This window comes from Chenopodium album, chromosome 10 (genome assembly GCF_948465745.1).
Source record: "Chenopodium album chromosome 10, dcCheAlbu1.1, whole genome shotgun sequence".
Classification (NCBI taxonomy): domain Eukaryota; kingdom Viridiplantae; phylum Streptophyta; class Magnoliopsida; order Caryophyllales; family Amaranthaceae; genus Chenopodium; species Chenopodium album.
The window spans coordinates 14,431,066-14,448,761 of record NC_137843.1 but is presented as its reverse complement, the minus strand read 5'-3'; the positions used below and the strand labels follow the sequence as shown (position 1 = coordinate 14,448,761).

Here is a 17,696-nt window from a genome sequence, read left to right as displayed (position 1 = left end):
ATTATGTGTTGTTATGTAATCCCAGCAAAAGCAAAGTTTTTATAGTTGCCCATATATTTATAGTCTAGCAAAATATTTAATATTTAAAGGATGTGCAGGTATTGCACCTTAAATAGTTGATCTTCAATACTTCATTAGGCTACTATATATTTTGGAATACTTTAGGGACTAATCTTCTCTGGTTGTAGATTGAATGGAAGACTATTTCAGTTTCTCAGTCTTCACAATGACAGGTTTCCCTTGCTTCTGTCCAGTTTAATTTCTAGAGGCACAGTTACATCTTCAACATGATCTTTGTCTAGAGATATCTCTGGGTTTTGGCTTGTGGTGTGCTACTTTGGAGTCACTCCGCCGAAGCAAAGTTTCTTCTTCGCATGAACCTGTGACAGTGGCAGCTGGGATTAGGGGTGAGCAAAAATTCCGGGTACCCGGAATTGGAACCGGAACCGGTTAGGAACCCACAAGTCTGGAACCGGAATTGGACCCGGTGGTTCCAATTCCAGGTAATAAATATAGGACCCGGTTATAACCAATTCCAATTCCAATTCTAAACTCTTTGGAACCGGAACCGGTTGGGTACCCTGTTAACTAATATATGCTAAACTATATAAATTTTAAATAATAAAAATATGTTGAATGTATCTAATTTGTAAATTAAAAATGTATTATTAATACCTAACATAAATACAAATAGCTTAATGCATATATAAATATAAGTATTAAACGCTAAAAATGAACCTAACTAAAATAAGAATTATAATTTGTATTATATTTTAACAATTACATACATAAGTGGGTACCCGGTGGTTCCAATACCAATTCCTAAATTTTAGGACCCAGTTGAACCAATTCCAATTCCGGATCCGAATTTTAGGACTCGGTTCCAACCAATTCCAAGTCCGGGTCCTAAAATTTTGACCGGGTACTCGGCTTCCTCACCCCTAGCTGGGATTCATTGTCCGCACCTTCTAATTCCATAGGGCTTTTGCCTAAAGATTTCTTGCGCTTAACTGAGTCAATATCTTGCTAAGGTGAGTCAAGTGTCTCAGTGAAAGGCTCTTCTTGTGTATGATTCTGTGAAGAATCCTTCATGTTTGGGGTTGGAATGACTGGTTCAGAATTTCCTGATTCCATAGTCTGCAGTGCATCTTTTTCAATTGGATCTGTTGCTTGGTTGGAGGTGCTATCAAATGTATGCAATATTACTTGTGTCTCAGGATCTTCCTTCAGCTCTATACCCTTGAGAGTCCACTCTAGGACATTGTTCTGGCCTAAATGCCAGGTAGGGCCTACCTTAATGTAGAATGGCGTGCTGCTGAGCATGTCTTGAATAGCCCTGAATGCATCTTGATCATCCTGGATTGATTTTATCATTATGCAAGGCATTAGTATTAGCTCAAAACTTGTAAGCATTGTAATGTATATCTTTGGTTGTGTATCATATTAATATTATCGACTTAGATGACTATATTTCTCCTTTATTCATTTTCTTCTTCCCCTCTTTTTTCTAAAGCTCTGTAGAAGGGACTATTTAGCAGCATTACTTTAGAGTTTATGCTATATTAAGGTCAAGCATTTCTATCTTTGACATTTGTGCTAAAAATGTTCTCTATGTGTTTTAGGTTACTAAGGCAAAGAATTAAGAGTGCTTGTCATTTTCATTTTCACTAAACTTTTTGACAACTCAAAACTTACGAGTGTTCATTGGAAAACCTATATTCATCGTTAATCCTAGGTTCTGCTATATTCTTGTTTAGTTAAATCAAAGTTGGTTAATCCTAGGCTTAACTATATTCTTCCCTGTAATTATAATTTTATGAAGTTTGAGTTTTCGATATTGTGTGCAAGTTTACACAGCATATATAAATTGCTATCCAAATTAGAAGGGAGAAACATGGTGATTGTAATTTATCGCTTCTTTTATAGCATAGATTTCAGCTGCAGTTCTCCTAAACAGTCTTTCTGTGTCATCGTTGAATATGGTGAATGCCATAGTCCCTGTGTCATCACTAGCCTCAGAATTAGAGGTAATCCTGGCAGAAATTTAAAGTAATTATTGTTAGGTAGAATGTTAACAAATAGGGATGATTGTAAAAGGGAGCCGGTATTATACCTCTCAGTGCAGATGCATTCCTTCCTTGAACAAGAAGAGCAAGAATAGCGCTTCTCAATGGAAGGTTGGTGCGTTTCCAGCAGTTTGAACAGCCTGTATTTGCATTCACTTTTTCCAATTCTGCATTCTGAATAGTTACTTCTATCCATAGAAGTTCATCCTGTAAGGTGTTACTTGGCTACACATACATTATAATTTATATAATATCAGTTAGAGCCTGCACACTTAATTATAACTGAGCTATGAACATCTAAGAAGAGGTTGTAATGAATTATTTTTTACCTTTTTCTGTTTCAGCTCGGCAATTGAAACTATCTTTTTGCTTTCACTTGGGTATCTAACATCTAAGATTCTAGCTTGTCTATCTACTAACTTCTGGTGGAAGAGATTAGCCCTGCACATTATTAATCATAGATATGATTAGCATATTGTAAAGGTTGTTGTTATTATTGAGTTGAGTTTTGGAGATTACCAGTCAAACAGTGCACGAACTCGATCTCCTTCAGGTTCATAGATTATTCGAGTGGACATACAAGAATTCATCGAAAAACCTAAATAAAACAGTTAATGATTAATTACTTATTGCAATGAATCATCTAAGGAATTAGAGCATAGTAACTTTTAGCTTACCACGGCAAGTATATGGTTTAAGAGCCCTGAATCCTATAACCTGGAATGTTTCTGCCCAATTAGGTAATTTGTCGAAGTATTTTGGTGTTGTTAGGTCATTCCAGAGCGAGATGGTGAGCGGTTGAAAACAACTGTTACATGAAATGGTTATTCTTAGTGACTTCAATTTGTAATATGTATTAAATAGTATTTTTAGTATACCTGAACATTTAGCTGTTTTGAATTTAACCTCTGGTCAGTATTGACTATTTCTCGCACTAAGCTTTCTCGTTTTCCATCTTTAGCTTCAATTTTCCTTGGTTCTTCTTCCACAAATAACACCACACCGACGACATATGTGAATTCAGACAAGTCTGTTAGCATTTGTATCATTTTATTTTTGTGTGGAACTGTTAAGTAAGAGCTTTATACCGTATCTCTCATCAGGATCAACTGCACGAGGTATACTTGCTATTGGTTGATAGTTAGGCGGAACTGGTCCGAGATCTGGATGAACTTGCCGAATCACAGTTCTACTACCAAAAGTCATTTGGTAAGGAAATTGATCAAGCTCAGTTCTCCATTTTTCATCAATGAATTTAATAGGTGCAGCAGAAATGTTGTATTCACCTAGGTACTGTAATGCTTCTTCAAAAGCTTCAATTTGATCGCTGAATAAAGTTCCACGCATCCTATTACCCTATAAAGCAGATAATGATAGTGAAATAAAGTGAGTCTAGTAATTATATTATAGGTATGCCGCAAAATTATTAACTATATAGACCTTGATATTAGGTAGGGAGAATAAGTCATCTTTCATTTGTGATTGAAATCACACTTAATGCATGTTCTGTGTAACATAATTTTTGCTAAAACAAAGTGATTTTAGCACTGATATAGTTTATACTATAGAATAATGAAGGTTACTCAAAAGATCTAACAATATTAAGTTTATAGAGTAGCATATTTAGAAGATGTTTTAGATTTTATTGTGAGATAAATCTAAATAGCTTATATTTGTAGACATAATTGGAACTGCATTATACTGTAGCTTACAGTGTAAGCATACTATATGACTAATTAAAGTGTAAGCATGATTATATTGTAGATTAAAGTGTAAGCATGATTATAGTATAAGTAAAAGAGTACTATAATCCTAAGTATACTATATGACTAATTAAAGTAACATAATCAAATTCAAGCTGCTTTATATTATATGTAGGTGTAATTATTGTACAGGCTACCATACTGCTTGACATGAGTTAAATTATAGGCAGGCATATTCAACTCGATCGGCTACTAGAAAGGAGCAAAGGCCGAGGATGGCACTCAACGAGCAGACGAAGAACGAATGGTAGGAGCCGACAAGACAAATAGTAGTGCCGGTTCAGTGAAGTCAAGTCTTTCAATTCTATCATAAATGTAATAGGTTGAGTATGAAATTCACATATATAAAGTGATAAATGTATACCTTTTCATCCTTTAGCAGTAAAGTTTGGAATCTAACTGTTTTTTTGGAAGATAGTGTGTCCCTTCCTTTTTCAGCAACAACCACCCTCACTATATAAGACTTGCTTGCTGCATTTAATTGATTCAAGTACACATACTCTGGCTTCTGTCTAGTTGTTTTGTATTTTTGATCTGTGTATACAAATGTGTCCATATCATTTTATATAGTATAGCAGGAATTGTACATGATAAAGTAAAATTTTACATCAGTTAATATTAAATTTTAACTAAACAAGAAGATAATAAGGAATTAGTGTAAGAATAAGAAAATTAAAGGATAATGTAAGTAATACTCTAAAGGAAGGAACCATACCTGCCATGGCTGACTAAGTCACAACTACTGAGTTTGATTTCTTCTTCTGTGATAAAAACGAAAGGCCAAGGAGCAAATACTCTTATATTAGTTAGGACAGAAGTAAGGAATATAAAATAGATGACAGAAATTGGACAACCTTTTGGTAACAGTGTTTAGAATAACCAATGGTAATTTTTTCATCCTTCTTACTGTTTGCATTGTTCATGCCATACGTTTGGTAAAGAATTTCTAGCTGCCCACTGTACTTTTAAATTAATTTCTGAAGCTTGCAAAAGTTTACTCTCTTTATAAGTAATAGAATAATAATATCTTTTTTTTTGGTAATAGATTTCAATCTATGACAGCCACAATTTACTAAAATATTTTGGTACAATGTTCCTTTTTTTAAGGCAAAAGCTTATATACTTTGTCATAATCAAAGCAGACCTAAATCCTATGGCATTAATTTATGCTATATATGTACACATACATACACACTCAATATATATATATATATATACTGAAATTTTAAATATTGCATAGCTCTTAATATTAACCTATATCTCATTCCTGGAAACAAAATCTATACATTCCACCTTAATGGGTTGCCATGTAAGCCTATGGGCTTTAAAAGCCCAGCAGAATAATAATTTTTGGGCTTTTAAATGTAGACTTTGTAGCAATCCTAATATCCTAAAGGTTGACAGATATCCTATTTTTTCTTGAACACAAGTTTTCTGCAATGTAAATAAAACCATGTATTAATCTTAAAACATTTTCAGTCTATATTTATCACATATAAGTGTAATACCCCGTATTTTTGAAACGTATTTCTAATTAGTATTCTCTTAAAAAGAGTATTTTAGTAATTTATTTTACTATTTGAATTTTGAAGCCAAAATGATATTTGAATTTTGGCGCCTAAAGTATTTTAAAACTTAATTATTATTTTTGGATTTTAGATAAGATTTATTATCCATTTATTTTATTTTAAAAACCGGATTATTTATATATATTTCAGATATTTTAATTAAACAAAATTATATTTTATTATTTATTTAAAAGGGCCGAAAATTCCTCAATTATTAACTATGATTTTTGGATTTTCTATGTGTAGAAAATCTGAGTTATTTTATTTAGTGAATAATTGGTATTTTTCTAATTAATTATTTTATACAAAATATATTATTTACGCAATCATTTTTAATCTTTAAAATCTAGCAAATATTTCCCTAAAACTATAAGTGGATATCCGAAAATATGAGCATAGATATGCTCAATATTTTCGGGCACCATATGCTAATTTTGGGTTAATTATTTTGTTAGTTTTGTATTTTAATTATCTTCCTCAAATTCCTTATTTCCTTAATTCCTATTTTCCATCTCACAAAGATTTGATCATCTTATTTTCCTACCTTTTATTTCTCTTGATTATTCCCCAAGTAATCTCTTTTGCCATTTTATTTTCATGACAAACACACTTTCCTAAATTCTATTATTCCTAATCACCTTAATATCAAAAGTTTCCATATTTCTTTATTCACTTCTCCAAGTAATTTCCTTAATACTTTTTACCATAATTCTTCCTACATTCTCCTACCATAATTCTCTCATTCATGAGCCTATAAATACCCCTTCATACCTCTCATATTCTTCACACCAATACTCGATTCTCTTCTTCTCGCTTATTCTTCTTTTCCCTAAACCTTTTCAGACTTTTCTTCTCCTCTTTTCATACAAATATTATCCAGTATACCTTTGAAGTCAGTTTTCGAACACTTCTGGTCAGTTTTTGGGGTATTGACGTTTCACAAAAGATTGTTCCTCTCGAAAAATCCTTGAGGTTAGGCTCAAGAATCACCAAATTCGAAGTTATATTGAAGGACTTATGACCTCTGCAAGTTCTGCCTATTCTTTCCTACGAAAATTCAATTCTCTTTAATCTTATTCCTTTATCTTCTTCATGGTTAGTTTTCTAAAATACAAATACCTATTTCAAAGCTATAATTTTATGTTAAAGTATTATTTTAAAAGAGTTTTATAGTCCATGCACATTAGATTTGAGTTTATGTTGTGATAACCTTGGTTATGTTATTTGCAAGGTGTATTCGTGATTGAACTTTGAAAGTGCGAAGTGTTGATTGATATTCGGAATCAAGGTTCTTGTGGTTCTTTTTGTGTGGTTTTTCTAGCAAGGATCAAGGTACGTTTAGGTGGCTAGATACCTTTGAAAGTGATTAGTTTGAATAACATGTTTTACATGATTTGATTGGTGATTGAATTAAATTGATTTGAATTATGATTTTGAAATAAATTATGTTTGAAGGTATTGATTTTAATAAAAGTATTTTGAATTATTGATTTTTAAATCATGTTTTGAATGGTTTGAATTACTTATCGTGTTTAAATAAAGGAATTGATTTTAAAAGGTTTGTTAAATTAAATAAAAGGTTTTTCTAGGAAGAGTTATTGATTTTGAAAAGTTATTAATATGAGATTTTATTCTCAAGTATCTAATTAAAAGGTTTTGATTTTGAAAGCATGTGGAATTAATAAAAAGGATTTTGAATTATATTGGAACTATTGGATATTAAAAGGATTTATTGAACCATTGAATTATTATTATTATTAATGCTTTATAAGCATGTTGGTAATCCCACTATGCGGATTTGGTTTATTGATAAGGCCTTGGACTTTGTATGACCGGGTCTTTCCTCAAGAATAGCCTTGTAATATAAGGAGACTAGCTTGGGGGGTGTGCACACTTGGGTGAGGAATTGGATTAAAAGAAATTGGTTCTTAATAAAGGAATTGGTTTTATTAACTATTATTTTGAATATTGAATCATTGGAATCGGTTTTGGAATAATGAGTTTGGAATTTATGGGATTAATTATTGGAATTGATTTTTAAAGCATGTTTGCAAATAAATTGAGTTTACATTATCTTTGCACTTATCGTACTTAGCATATTTTGCTAATCCGTATTTCTTATTTGTTTTGGTTTGCCCTGTTTACAGCAATGGTAAGCAGTGTTGACTATTTTCAGGTGGAGTAATGAATGAGCATATGGGAGTCTAGGGAATTGCTTCACTTAGTTTAGGAATGTTGGTCTTGTCTTTATTTTGAGTATCCATAATAATGTTACTATTTTTATAAGTATTAATAAAAGAAAGTTGAGATTCCGCTGCAAGTTTTGTTAATGAGTTAAGTATTTTGAGTAGCCTTGCGTAATCACGCGGCGATAATACGCCCAAGTCTATCTCTACGGTATAATTATACGTATTATACTAGTATTTTCGTAGAGGGAGATTTAGGGATGTTACAATACGAGACCAAATCACCTTTGTTCATCTATAAGTGTATTACTCTTGAAGATCTGGCTTATTAGTAACTCGTTGGTTTAGCTTTCTCTTGAAAATATCCATCCTTTAATGTAAATATGATAAGTTATTAGTCTAAGCTCGTTTGGACTAAACCTGATAATTAGTGTGAAGTAAAGTTTTACACGACGAAAAATGAACTTACCAAACTCAGTTAGTGTATAGTCACCTAGATTACTCCTGCTACCTTTAGGACAGCGTAAGATACAACATTTTTAACAGAGTTCTCTGAAAGCTGCAAAGTAGGAGCCACTGATATAACCTTCACTTTATCTGCAGACCGTGCCCGTGAAAGAGCCACATACAACTGACCATGTGAAAAACACGAACGAGGGAGATAGATTAACACCTAATCTAAAGTCTGCCCCTGCGACTTGTTAATGGTCATTGCAAAGCTCAGCTTGATAGGAAATTGGCTCCTCTGAAATTGGAAAGGATATTTTCGAGAACTTGATGGTCTGACCTTAATTATGGGTATAAATACATGCTGTCCTTGATACTGCCCAACAGAATGCACGCACTTAATTAAATTAGGGAAAAACCTTTTACATGTAAGGCGTGTTCCATTGCATAAACCTGAAGAGGGCAGGAGGTTTCTAAGTAATATTGCTGGGCAGTTTTCTTTCAGCACAAGATTGTGAGGGCTTATTCCACCCGGACATAGTTTATTCCAGAATTCCGTAGGATATACGCTGCCACTATCATCTAGAATACTGTCATAGCTTGTATAAGATATGGCTTGTCCTGGAAATATCTCAATCATGAAAGAATTTATAGTATCAACATCATCATTTATAGGTGTCAGAACGTCCCTTCTTGAAAAGATCTGAGGATTTAGAGTACCTGAACCAAGTTCAGCAAAAGAAGACTCAAGTAACTCATGTATTGGATCACCATCAGGTTGGAAAGTATGCACTATCTGTGGAGGCAACTCAACAAAATCACTTTCCATGGTCTGTAATTCACCATTTCCCAGTGCAAGTAAAAACTTACAAAATGAAGGATCCTCCTTAGCTCTTAGATTTTCAGTTAACCTGAACCTTCTCATATGCTGCCATATATAAGAACTCACTACACTTGCTTCGACTGCTTCTCTCATAGTCTTATTAGGAACAACAGGAAACACTTGTCGAAAATCTCCACCGAAGACAATGACTTTCTCACCAAATAGTACATCACTATCACATATGTCCTGTAACAGAAGATCTAAAGATTCTAGATTTTTTTTATTTGCCATCGATGCTTTATCCCATATTATAAGATCCGTTTCTTTAATTAATGTTGCCAAGCTACTCTGCTTAGAAACATTGCAGGCTAATGAAGCATCACTGTCCATTGGAATCTTGAATCTTGAGTGTGCCGTTCTACCTGACGGAATATTTGCTGCAGCTATTCCCGATGTAGTCGTAGGTAAAACAATCTTTATTCATAAGGCGGATCTCAGCATACAGCCCATTATATAGGAACGTTTCGCCAGTCCCACCAGGATCATCTACGAAAAACGCCCCTGGTTTGCCTTCCACTACATGCTGCATAATACATGTAAAAACTTCCTTTTGTGCTGCATTTAGTAGGCCACGGATGTCTATACAAGCCTGAGGAATCGGAGCATCTAGTGCATCTTGAATATCTTTTGTTCTATCAATTTGGCTATCATTGTCATCCATTAAAATAGCCAGACCACAGCCAGATAATGACTTCCCCATAGCCTCTAGATGCTACTCCACTGATCTGACAGTTAGTCTCTTAATTTTGCTTTCTACACCAGAGTATTTTTGCACAAAATCTTCTGACAATGCAGAATAATATTTGCGCCATAGTTCCTCGGGATCACTCGGCTGGAAAAATATAAGAACAGTTGCAAATAGCCGATGCAAAGCTATAGGGAGCTGAACTTCAGTTGCTTCAGCCAAACAAATGCTTGCAGCATCATCCTTTTCCAAAATGCTAGCTCTAAGACATGCTTCCTTTAAAGTCGCACATACATAACCCTGAACCGTGCGTAGATCAGTAAATGATTTTGGACTTCTGACATTCAGTAATAACAACCGAAGATAAAGGCGTTCACCTTCAAACGGAGCCACAAAAGCTAATCGCCCAATCATCAGTTTTTTATTTTGTCAGTTGGACCATGATTTTGCTGAAGCATCCCACTTATAGTGTTCTGAAAATTCTCCATATAAGTAACCAAGACCATTCTGAGTAGCTGCATTCACACAGAAAAACTCTGTTAATTGATTCTTAACATAAACACCGCTTGCAATACCTACATCCAGACGCTCATAAGGGCGTATACAGACAGTGTTCATGTCTGGAATATGAACAGCAAGAGGCAAGACTGGTGGATACATCTCAAATAAATAAAACTTGAAAATTCTCCAAGCTGCTTCACATGGTGACACCCACCTTCCTGACTGAAACTGAGCAATTTCATCGCCAGAATTTCTATCTTCAGCCGAAACATCGAAGGCCACTCGATCATGGCCTTTGTAAACATATTTATATAAATATTTCACCGCTTTTATAGTCTAACAAACTTCTACATTCAAATGACAATCAAAGAGCGTTGCAAGGTAAGGGTTATAAGGTATAACCCATCGATTATCTAACTGAGCATTTCTGACCCTCACTTGTTCTCCAGTATCTGTTCTCTTATAGCAAGGATAACCATCTTTACTTGTCGTTGTTTGTGCGGTGAATTGTTTTGGATACCCATTTTTACAAGAAACAACATTATCCTTCTTTCTCATACAAGGGCATTCTGGATTTAATCGGCCACATGGTCCATGCATCATATGCCTTAACACAATCTTACGCAGTTCAGGCTGAGTCACAGGAGGTATCTCTGCACAAACATACCTATCATAATCAGCAGGAGACTTCATCTAATACCGCTGGTCCAGAATTAATAGGAAATGAGCATGTGGCAATCCTCTTTTCTGAAATTCGACAACATATATCATTGCCGCCACTTTACCAAATACCTTGTCTTTCTTGATTTTTTTTTCAGAGCAATCAACTTTGCCCGAAATATACGAGCAACTAAATCTGGTAGGTCTTGTGCAGTTTCACCGGGCTCTAGTTCAGCTTTTATCTCAGGCCAATTTGCATTGCATGTCATTGTGACAAAAAGATCAAGTTTCCCGTATTTCTGTGCAAGAGCCATTGCATTCAGATATCTCCTTCTCATATCACGAGGGCCTCCTATAAATGATGGTGGCAAAATGAACTTATGACCAACATTTGCTACACTTGTCTGTCCACTCTCTATCGTGTCAAGAATTCCTTTATAAAGATCAGCTCTTATTGTATCTTGATTTTGCCGGAAAAAATCTAACCTTATATTTTCAACTTTGATATACATGTCTGTGATATATTGCAGAAATGCATGGCCTGCTCTTAAGAGCATGTTTCCTGGCCTAATTTGAAGCTTATAAGCACAATACTCTCTAACAGAGATATTCTTATCAGCTTTGGTGTTTCTTCTCGAAGCTCCTATAAACATTAAAATCGAAGAAAAAATGAAAGTAAGCATATCTAAAGAAAACATAGGGAAAGAAGTAATTAGCAACAAATATCATAGTCTGCTTAAAAACTTACGAGCAGCTTCTGCATCCAGAAAATATGCCGAAGTGTGCACTGCGCATGACTGTATAAGATTTGGTTCTGTTGCCATTTGTCTGCCTCCACCATAAGAAGCCTTTTTTAGACCCTGATGCCAACCACATTTTCCTTTCAGGAAGAGTAGGGGATACTGAAAAGGATCATAGCACCCATAAAAATGGGCAATCCGGTGGGATTTTGCAGATTTTGCTGTCACAAGAATATGTGGCCATGAACTTTGACTTGATGAAACACTATCATGCCAAATAACAGCAACTTCATCTGAAGTGGGACATTATACACCCTTTTATCTGGCACAGTGTTTGAGTTTATTACAATGTTAGTACTTTCATTGACATTTACTTCTCTCAAAGATCGAAAAAATCTTGCATATGGATTATCTTTAGTTATTTGCATTAATTTGTCAATAACATCTTGTCTTAGTTCAGGAAAGCAGTCTTTTTTATGTTGCAATTCATTTTGGCCATCATAGAAATAAAGTTGCAGATACTTTAGCCCATTCTCATCTGGTATTAAGTCTGGTACAGAATGATATATTTGGCCATGTAGTTTAAAGACATATATACCTTTGTATGTTTCTCTATCAGTTTTACCTCCAATTGAACTAAATGCAAATAAGTTATTATATAATCAAGCATACTTTCTAAAATGTATAGCATCTTCATCCCTTGAAGTAAAAAGTTTTTCTAATTCCGGGGGATATTCATTCACAGCTATTTTAATATCACCATTGCCACAGCAGAAATGCAAGGTTTCAAACGCAAACTTTTTAGCCCCGCACTCAGCACAGTAGGTAGGCTGAGATGATTCCAGGGGTCGCGTAGGTAGTGGTCTTCCTATAGTAGTCGCAGGGGTTTCTGTAATAGTATAAAAGGATATCTAGGTGATTCTATTGTGCAACTGTATATATGTGTTAACTCTATGAAGTGAAATCACTATTAAGCCTTACCTTTAGCAGCATTTCTTAACTGTTTTGAACTCTGTGCATATGATGGTGTTACTTTAACAGCCACAGGTGTCTCTATAACAGAACAAAGAGAAAATTAGGCCAGATTCTGTTAAAAAACACTACACGTATATTCACTTTATAAATTTAAACTAAGGCTAAATACCCACTTTCAAATTACAGTATATTTTGAAGGCCTTGATTTAGCTTTTTTGGACTTTGACTGTCCTCCCTGACTGTACAAAGCATAAAAAACTTATGAATTTATTTCACAAAAAATAATGTCCATTATAATAAATCATCTATTTTACCTAGTAGAATTGTGAGTTGATATTAAACCACTTGTTCGCTTTGATTTTCAACCTTGACTTGATGGTCTCTTAAAATTATTAGGTTCATCAGCTATCATAGAAATATTAAAAGCAGTAACTCAGCAGTTTGATCATTAAACAAAAACCATAAATCAGTGTAGCAATGAGCATATATAGAAAAATTTGTCTTAAACATCATGTCATTTTTCAGACATACCCATATTACTTTGTTGCAGATCAAGCTATCTGAACAATCTGCTCAGACACCGATGAATCTTGTGAATGTTATTTACTGTGAAATGAATACATATTAAATTCTCTGAAGGTGCAGCTAACAAGGTGTTTCTTTTTTTGGTAAAATAAGCAGCTATTTAAAAGTTTTGCAGTTTAAATCCACGAAAATTCCAACAACCTGATACATTAGCTTACACATCTCTTTCAATTTAGAGCAGATGTTTACCTGTCCCAATATTTGTTTCGTGTAAAATCCTGTGACCAAGGCAGCATCAATAACAATAATTCCTGAATTTTACACTGATCCTAGCTTCAAATTGCAATACCCCCCTATTTTCAATGTCAGAAAACAAAACAAAATGAATTCTACTAATCTACTACAGTTCTTTATACCTTATTAAGAAAATCTGCATTCACTAACAATATTTACGTTTCGACGTTTTAGAAAGACATTGAAAATCCTCACCTTCCCATCCTGTTACCTTCTCCAGCTTTAATCTTACCTTCTTAGATTTGCTTTTTTCCCCTACTCCCTCACGTTAAAAATATTCAAGGATCCCAATTTCAATACATGAAACAATAAATAAATCACAATTGAAGGCACAATAGATTAAGTTATGTGATCAGAACTTGAACATTAGCATATATACATTGCTATCACTTTAAACTACAAAGAGCAAAGCCAATGCATAAATCTAGCTTATGTTAAAACATTTCAAATTACTTCGAGTAACAAAACGCTGAACATACATAACAGCAAACATAAAATAGCAGTGTAAAATTAAGAGGTCAAGCAATCAGCAATAAAATTGTAGAATATTCTTGAACCAACATGCAAATCAAAAGGGCTTCCATTTATTATTCAAAATACACATTACATTATATTTCAGTTACCGCATACAAGTTTATTTTCTACTGAAACATTTCAACCATCACAAGTCATAGACTTAAGCTTTAAAACAAAAGGAGAGATAGAAACCTAGATAATAATAGGCAAATGTCAATACTAAACCTAAACACCTGTAATCAGGCAAACAACTTGCTACCCAAAATACTAAATTAAGACTACAAATAGCCTAAGCAAACTTCGCACGCTTCCAAACAGTCTTTAGTTCAGGTATGCCAGAGACCAAAGGCTCAACAACTCTAACGGCAGAAGAAGAGGCATCATCTAATGGTGTAGCTGAGCGTCTTTTCATTGGAGCAGCTGGAGGCAAATCAACCTTAGGTATCTGAAACCTTTCAGAAGTAGGAGTCAAGCATTCATCAGCTAAGTGCTCCTTTAATTGGTAAAACCTACTCTTTAAAGCATTACAAGCAACACTTTTCTCCACAACTGCACCATAATTAGCATCAATAATCTCCAGGCTATACTTTTCACCAAGTAACGAATAGCTCTTTTAGCAGCCTTTTGCTTTGCACCAGTTACCTCAAGACAAGGATCACTATATATGCACTCCATTTCAGCTGCATTATGTGGGCAAGTCACTATTAGCCAAGACACGAAACCCAAACCTTCAACCCAAATAGTCTCTAATGGGCTCACTTATGCTCCAGTCCTTGTAACAACAGCCCCTAAAAAGCCTACAAAGTCAATCGTCACATGGACAACAGCATCAAATTGTTTTTTGCCTAAATTCCCCTGTGTAGCAGGCATCTCTATTCCTTTCTCACGATATAAGTCAACAACCTTATGCTTAAAAAGCTTACTGCATAGCTGATACATCCTCACTCTATTAGATGTAAAATCGCTCACTCGCACCCCAAAGTGGCTCATCAATTTCTGCACGACTTTTTGGGCCACCCTTTCTTGTGATTCCTGAACTGTATTAGCCTCCCCACCGAAGAATACAAATTCAGACTTGCCATATTCAGTTTTAACACGAACGTAAGCACTGTTCCTATCCTTATCTATGAAACTGTAAACTGGTTTGGGAAAATTTAAACAGTCAACCAATTGACCTAAAAGAGGTCGAAATGGAATGGCAATTTTGCTTGACTGAATAACCATAACCTGTAACCGGAAAAAATAAAATTAAAGAAACATACATATCCACTAAACTAAAAGTATAATCAAATTACAACAACTTAGTAGCATATTTAGGAAATCTAAGTCACCTTGTAAAATTTCAATCCAAATTAGTTCAATAAACTTACCAACAATAGCAGCAAACAATTTTAACAGCACAGCCAGCTCCAAATGCACAGACCTACAATTCTTCTTTTTTTTCATTTTTTATTTTTTCCAAAAAAAAAAAGGAAAAAGAGAAAACAGAATACACCAAAAATTAAAAAATTAGTTATCCAACCAAATCCAAAGCTTCAAAAATCTTATTAACTGAAAATAACACAAATGCATAAACAACCAATTCAAGTAATTATTTTAGATCATCTGTAAGAAGTTCACAACTGTAAATTTAATAACTGTAGATCAATGTATGTCCATGTGATCATGTGGTATAAAATTTCAAGAATCATTAAGTCAATATCCAAAGTTGTTTGTACGATTCAAATCCATATGGAATTTCACCCATCACATTACATTTTTATGAGAAATTACAACCTAAACAATTACCCTAACAAGGTTTCACAATACCAACCCTTTTTTCTCACAGGATAAAGAAGAAGCAAGCCAGAAATAAATGCAAGTAAACCAAATATGCAGTACATATTATAAATAAAGAATTTAAAAGCAAGGAAATTTACAAAAGGATATATCCAATATATTTTATTAGCAAAAAAAAGCTACACCATATAAATTGATCAAGTACATCATAAACAAATATCTCCTCCTCTAGCTAAAAATTATTAAATAATACATATGCAACTAAAAAGAACACATTAAATATATTCTATTAACCAAAAGCAAGCATTTTTTATTTCTCCTTAAAAAAGACAATGAGTACACACTGAAACTCCTCTATCAATTTTAAAATAAATATACATTACAGTACCAGACAATTCCCTGTATAAATACTGTACTTGAACAGTATAGTCTCTAAAGCCAGCTTCAATTCCCAGCCACAGTCAATAATTAATAACCTCAGGGAACCGTCCCACCCACAAACTAAATTACATTACAAATCAAACAAGTACAAATTGATAAAGCACCAATTAACAAAACTAAACACCAATTAAACCAGGGAAAATTACAAATTTAATTTAAATCCACACACCTTACATCATTTAACAACCAAATCCAAAGCTACAGCACCACAAGCTCCATGAAACCACACCATCGAACTAATCGTTGCAACACCGTTACAAAATAAAAAAGGAACGATTAAGAAAGAAAAAAGAAAAAGAAAGCAAAAAATTAAAACGAAAAAAAAAATTAAAGCAAACAAGACTCAGCTAACCAGGAACGAAGGAGAGAGAATGAGTGATAAAAATGCCAACAAAAATGAGAAAATGTCCACGCGTCAGCCCACCAAATACAGCTAACATGTCAAAGCAAAAAAGACGAAACTACCCCTGTCAATCTGGGCAATCAGGGAAGGGTGCTAAGGGTAGGGGCGTAAATTCCCTGTTCATAAGGAACAGTAAATTTGGAATAGTAAATGAACTTGGGGCTTTTATATATATTATAGATATCAAGGGGTAAAATGAAGAAACACCTGAAGTAAGTGGGGGCAAACTGGTAAAATGCGGATGCTGATGTGTGTGCTGATTGGGACAAATTAACACATACACATATTGATACATTGTAATTGGATCAATAACTGTTACCCAAGTACCCAACAGCGTCAAAGTGTCGTGTAATACCTCGTATTTTTATACGTATTTTAATTGAAATAAGTATTTTGAGAAGTATTTAATTAAATTGAAATGATTTATTTAAAGTATTTTAATTATTTATTTTAATAAGTTTGGTAATATTTTATAAAAGGAAAGTTTATTTAATTAATTATTTTAATTAAGTTGGGGTTTAATTTAGGAAAGTTTTATTTTAAGTAAAGTTTTATTAGGGAAGGGATTAGGAAAATTAAAAGAGGAAAGTTTTGGGAGAAGGGTTTCTAGAGAAGGGGTATAAATATCCCACATATGAGGCAAATCAACTTTGCCCAGAGTGGAGAAAACCCAAGGTAAACTTCTCTCCCTTTTCTCTTTATTTTTCTTTTCTTTTTCTTTCTCTTTTTCCCCTTCCCCTTTTTCGGCTCCCCCTTACCGCCGGCCACCAGCAGCACCAGCCGGTGGCTGGCGGCAGCTGGCAGTGGTGGCCGGCCAGCCACCTTTTCCGAAAAAAAAAATAAAACTATTTAATCCTCTATCTAAATATTAATTATGGGTTTTGTATTTAATTTTTGATGTTTGATTATGAGTATTATGTTAATTAATTTTCAGATTATGTTTTTAATTAAAAAGCCCCAATTTTTGAAACCCTAGGTTCTTGATTTGTAAATTATTGAAGGATTATGATATATAATGGTGTAAACCTTTTACTAAAGTGTTTTAAGGCTAAATTACAGCAAGTTTTCATTAAAATATAGTGCTGAAATTTTTGGTAGAGCATTAAAATCAAGTTTCTTTAAGGAATTTTAATTACCCATTATTGGGGATTAAAGTATGATGTTTTAAATATAATTTCAGCTTATTTTAATTAAATTATGAGGGGTTTTTATAATAGTATATATTGCTGGAAATTTGTGTAGAGTGGATTTTAATACTCTTCTA

The 17,696-nt window shown here is 33.9% G+C and overlaps 2 protein-coding genes across 2 annotated transcripts; both read right to left on the bottom strand.

The window, feature by feature from the left end:
* Positions 1-8,076: 8,076 nt before the first annotated feature.
* On the bottom strand, positions 8,077-9,243 carry LOC145564903 (ATP-dependent DNA helicase PIF1-like). Its single transcript, XM_081625064.1, has 2 exons — positions 8,371-9,243; positions 8,077-8,214 (listed from the first exon to the last, which is right to left on the bottom strand). Exons 1-2 carry the CDS (start codon positions 9,241-9,243, stop codon positions 8,077-8,079), a joined length of 1,011 nt encoding a protein of 336 aa, XP_081481190.1.
* A 382-nt stretch (positions 9,244-9,625) lies between these two features.
* LOC145564902 (uncharacterized) lies at positions 9,626-10,012 on the bottom strand. Its single transcript, XM_081625063.1, has one exon. The coding sequence runs from the start codon at positions 10,010-10,012 to the stop codon at positions 9,626-9,628; it is 387 nt and encodes a 128-aa protein (XP_081481189.1).
* Positions 10,013-17,696: the final 7,684 nt, after the last annotated feature.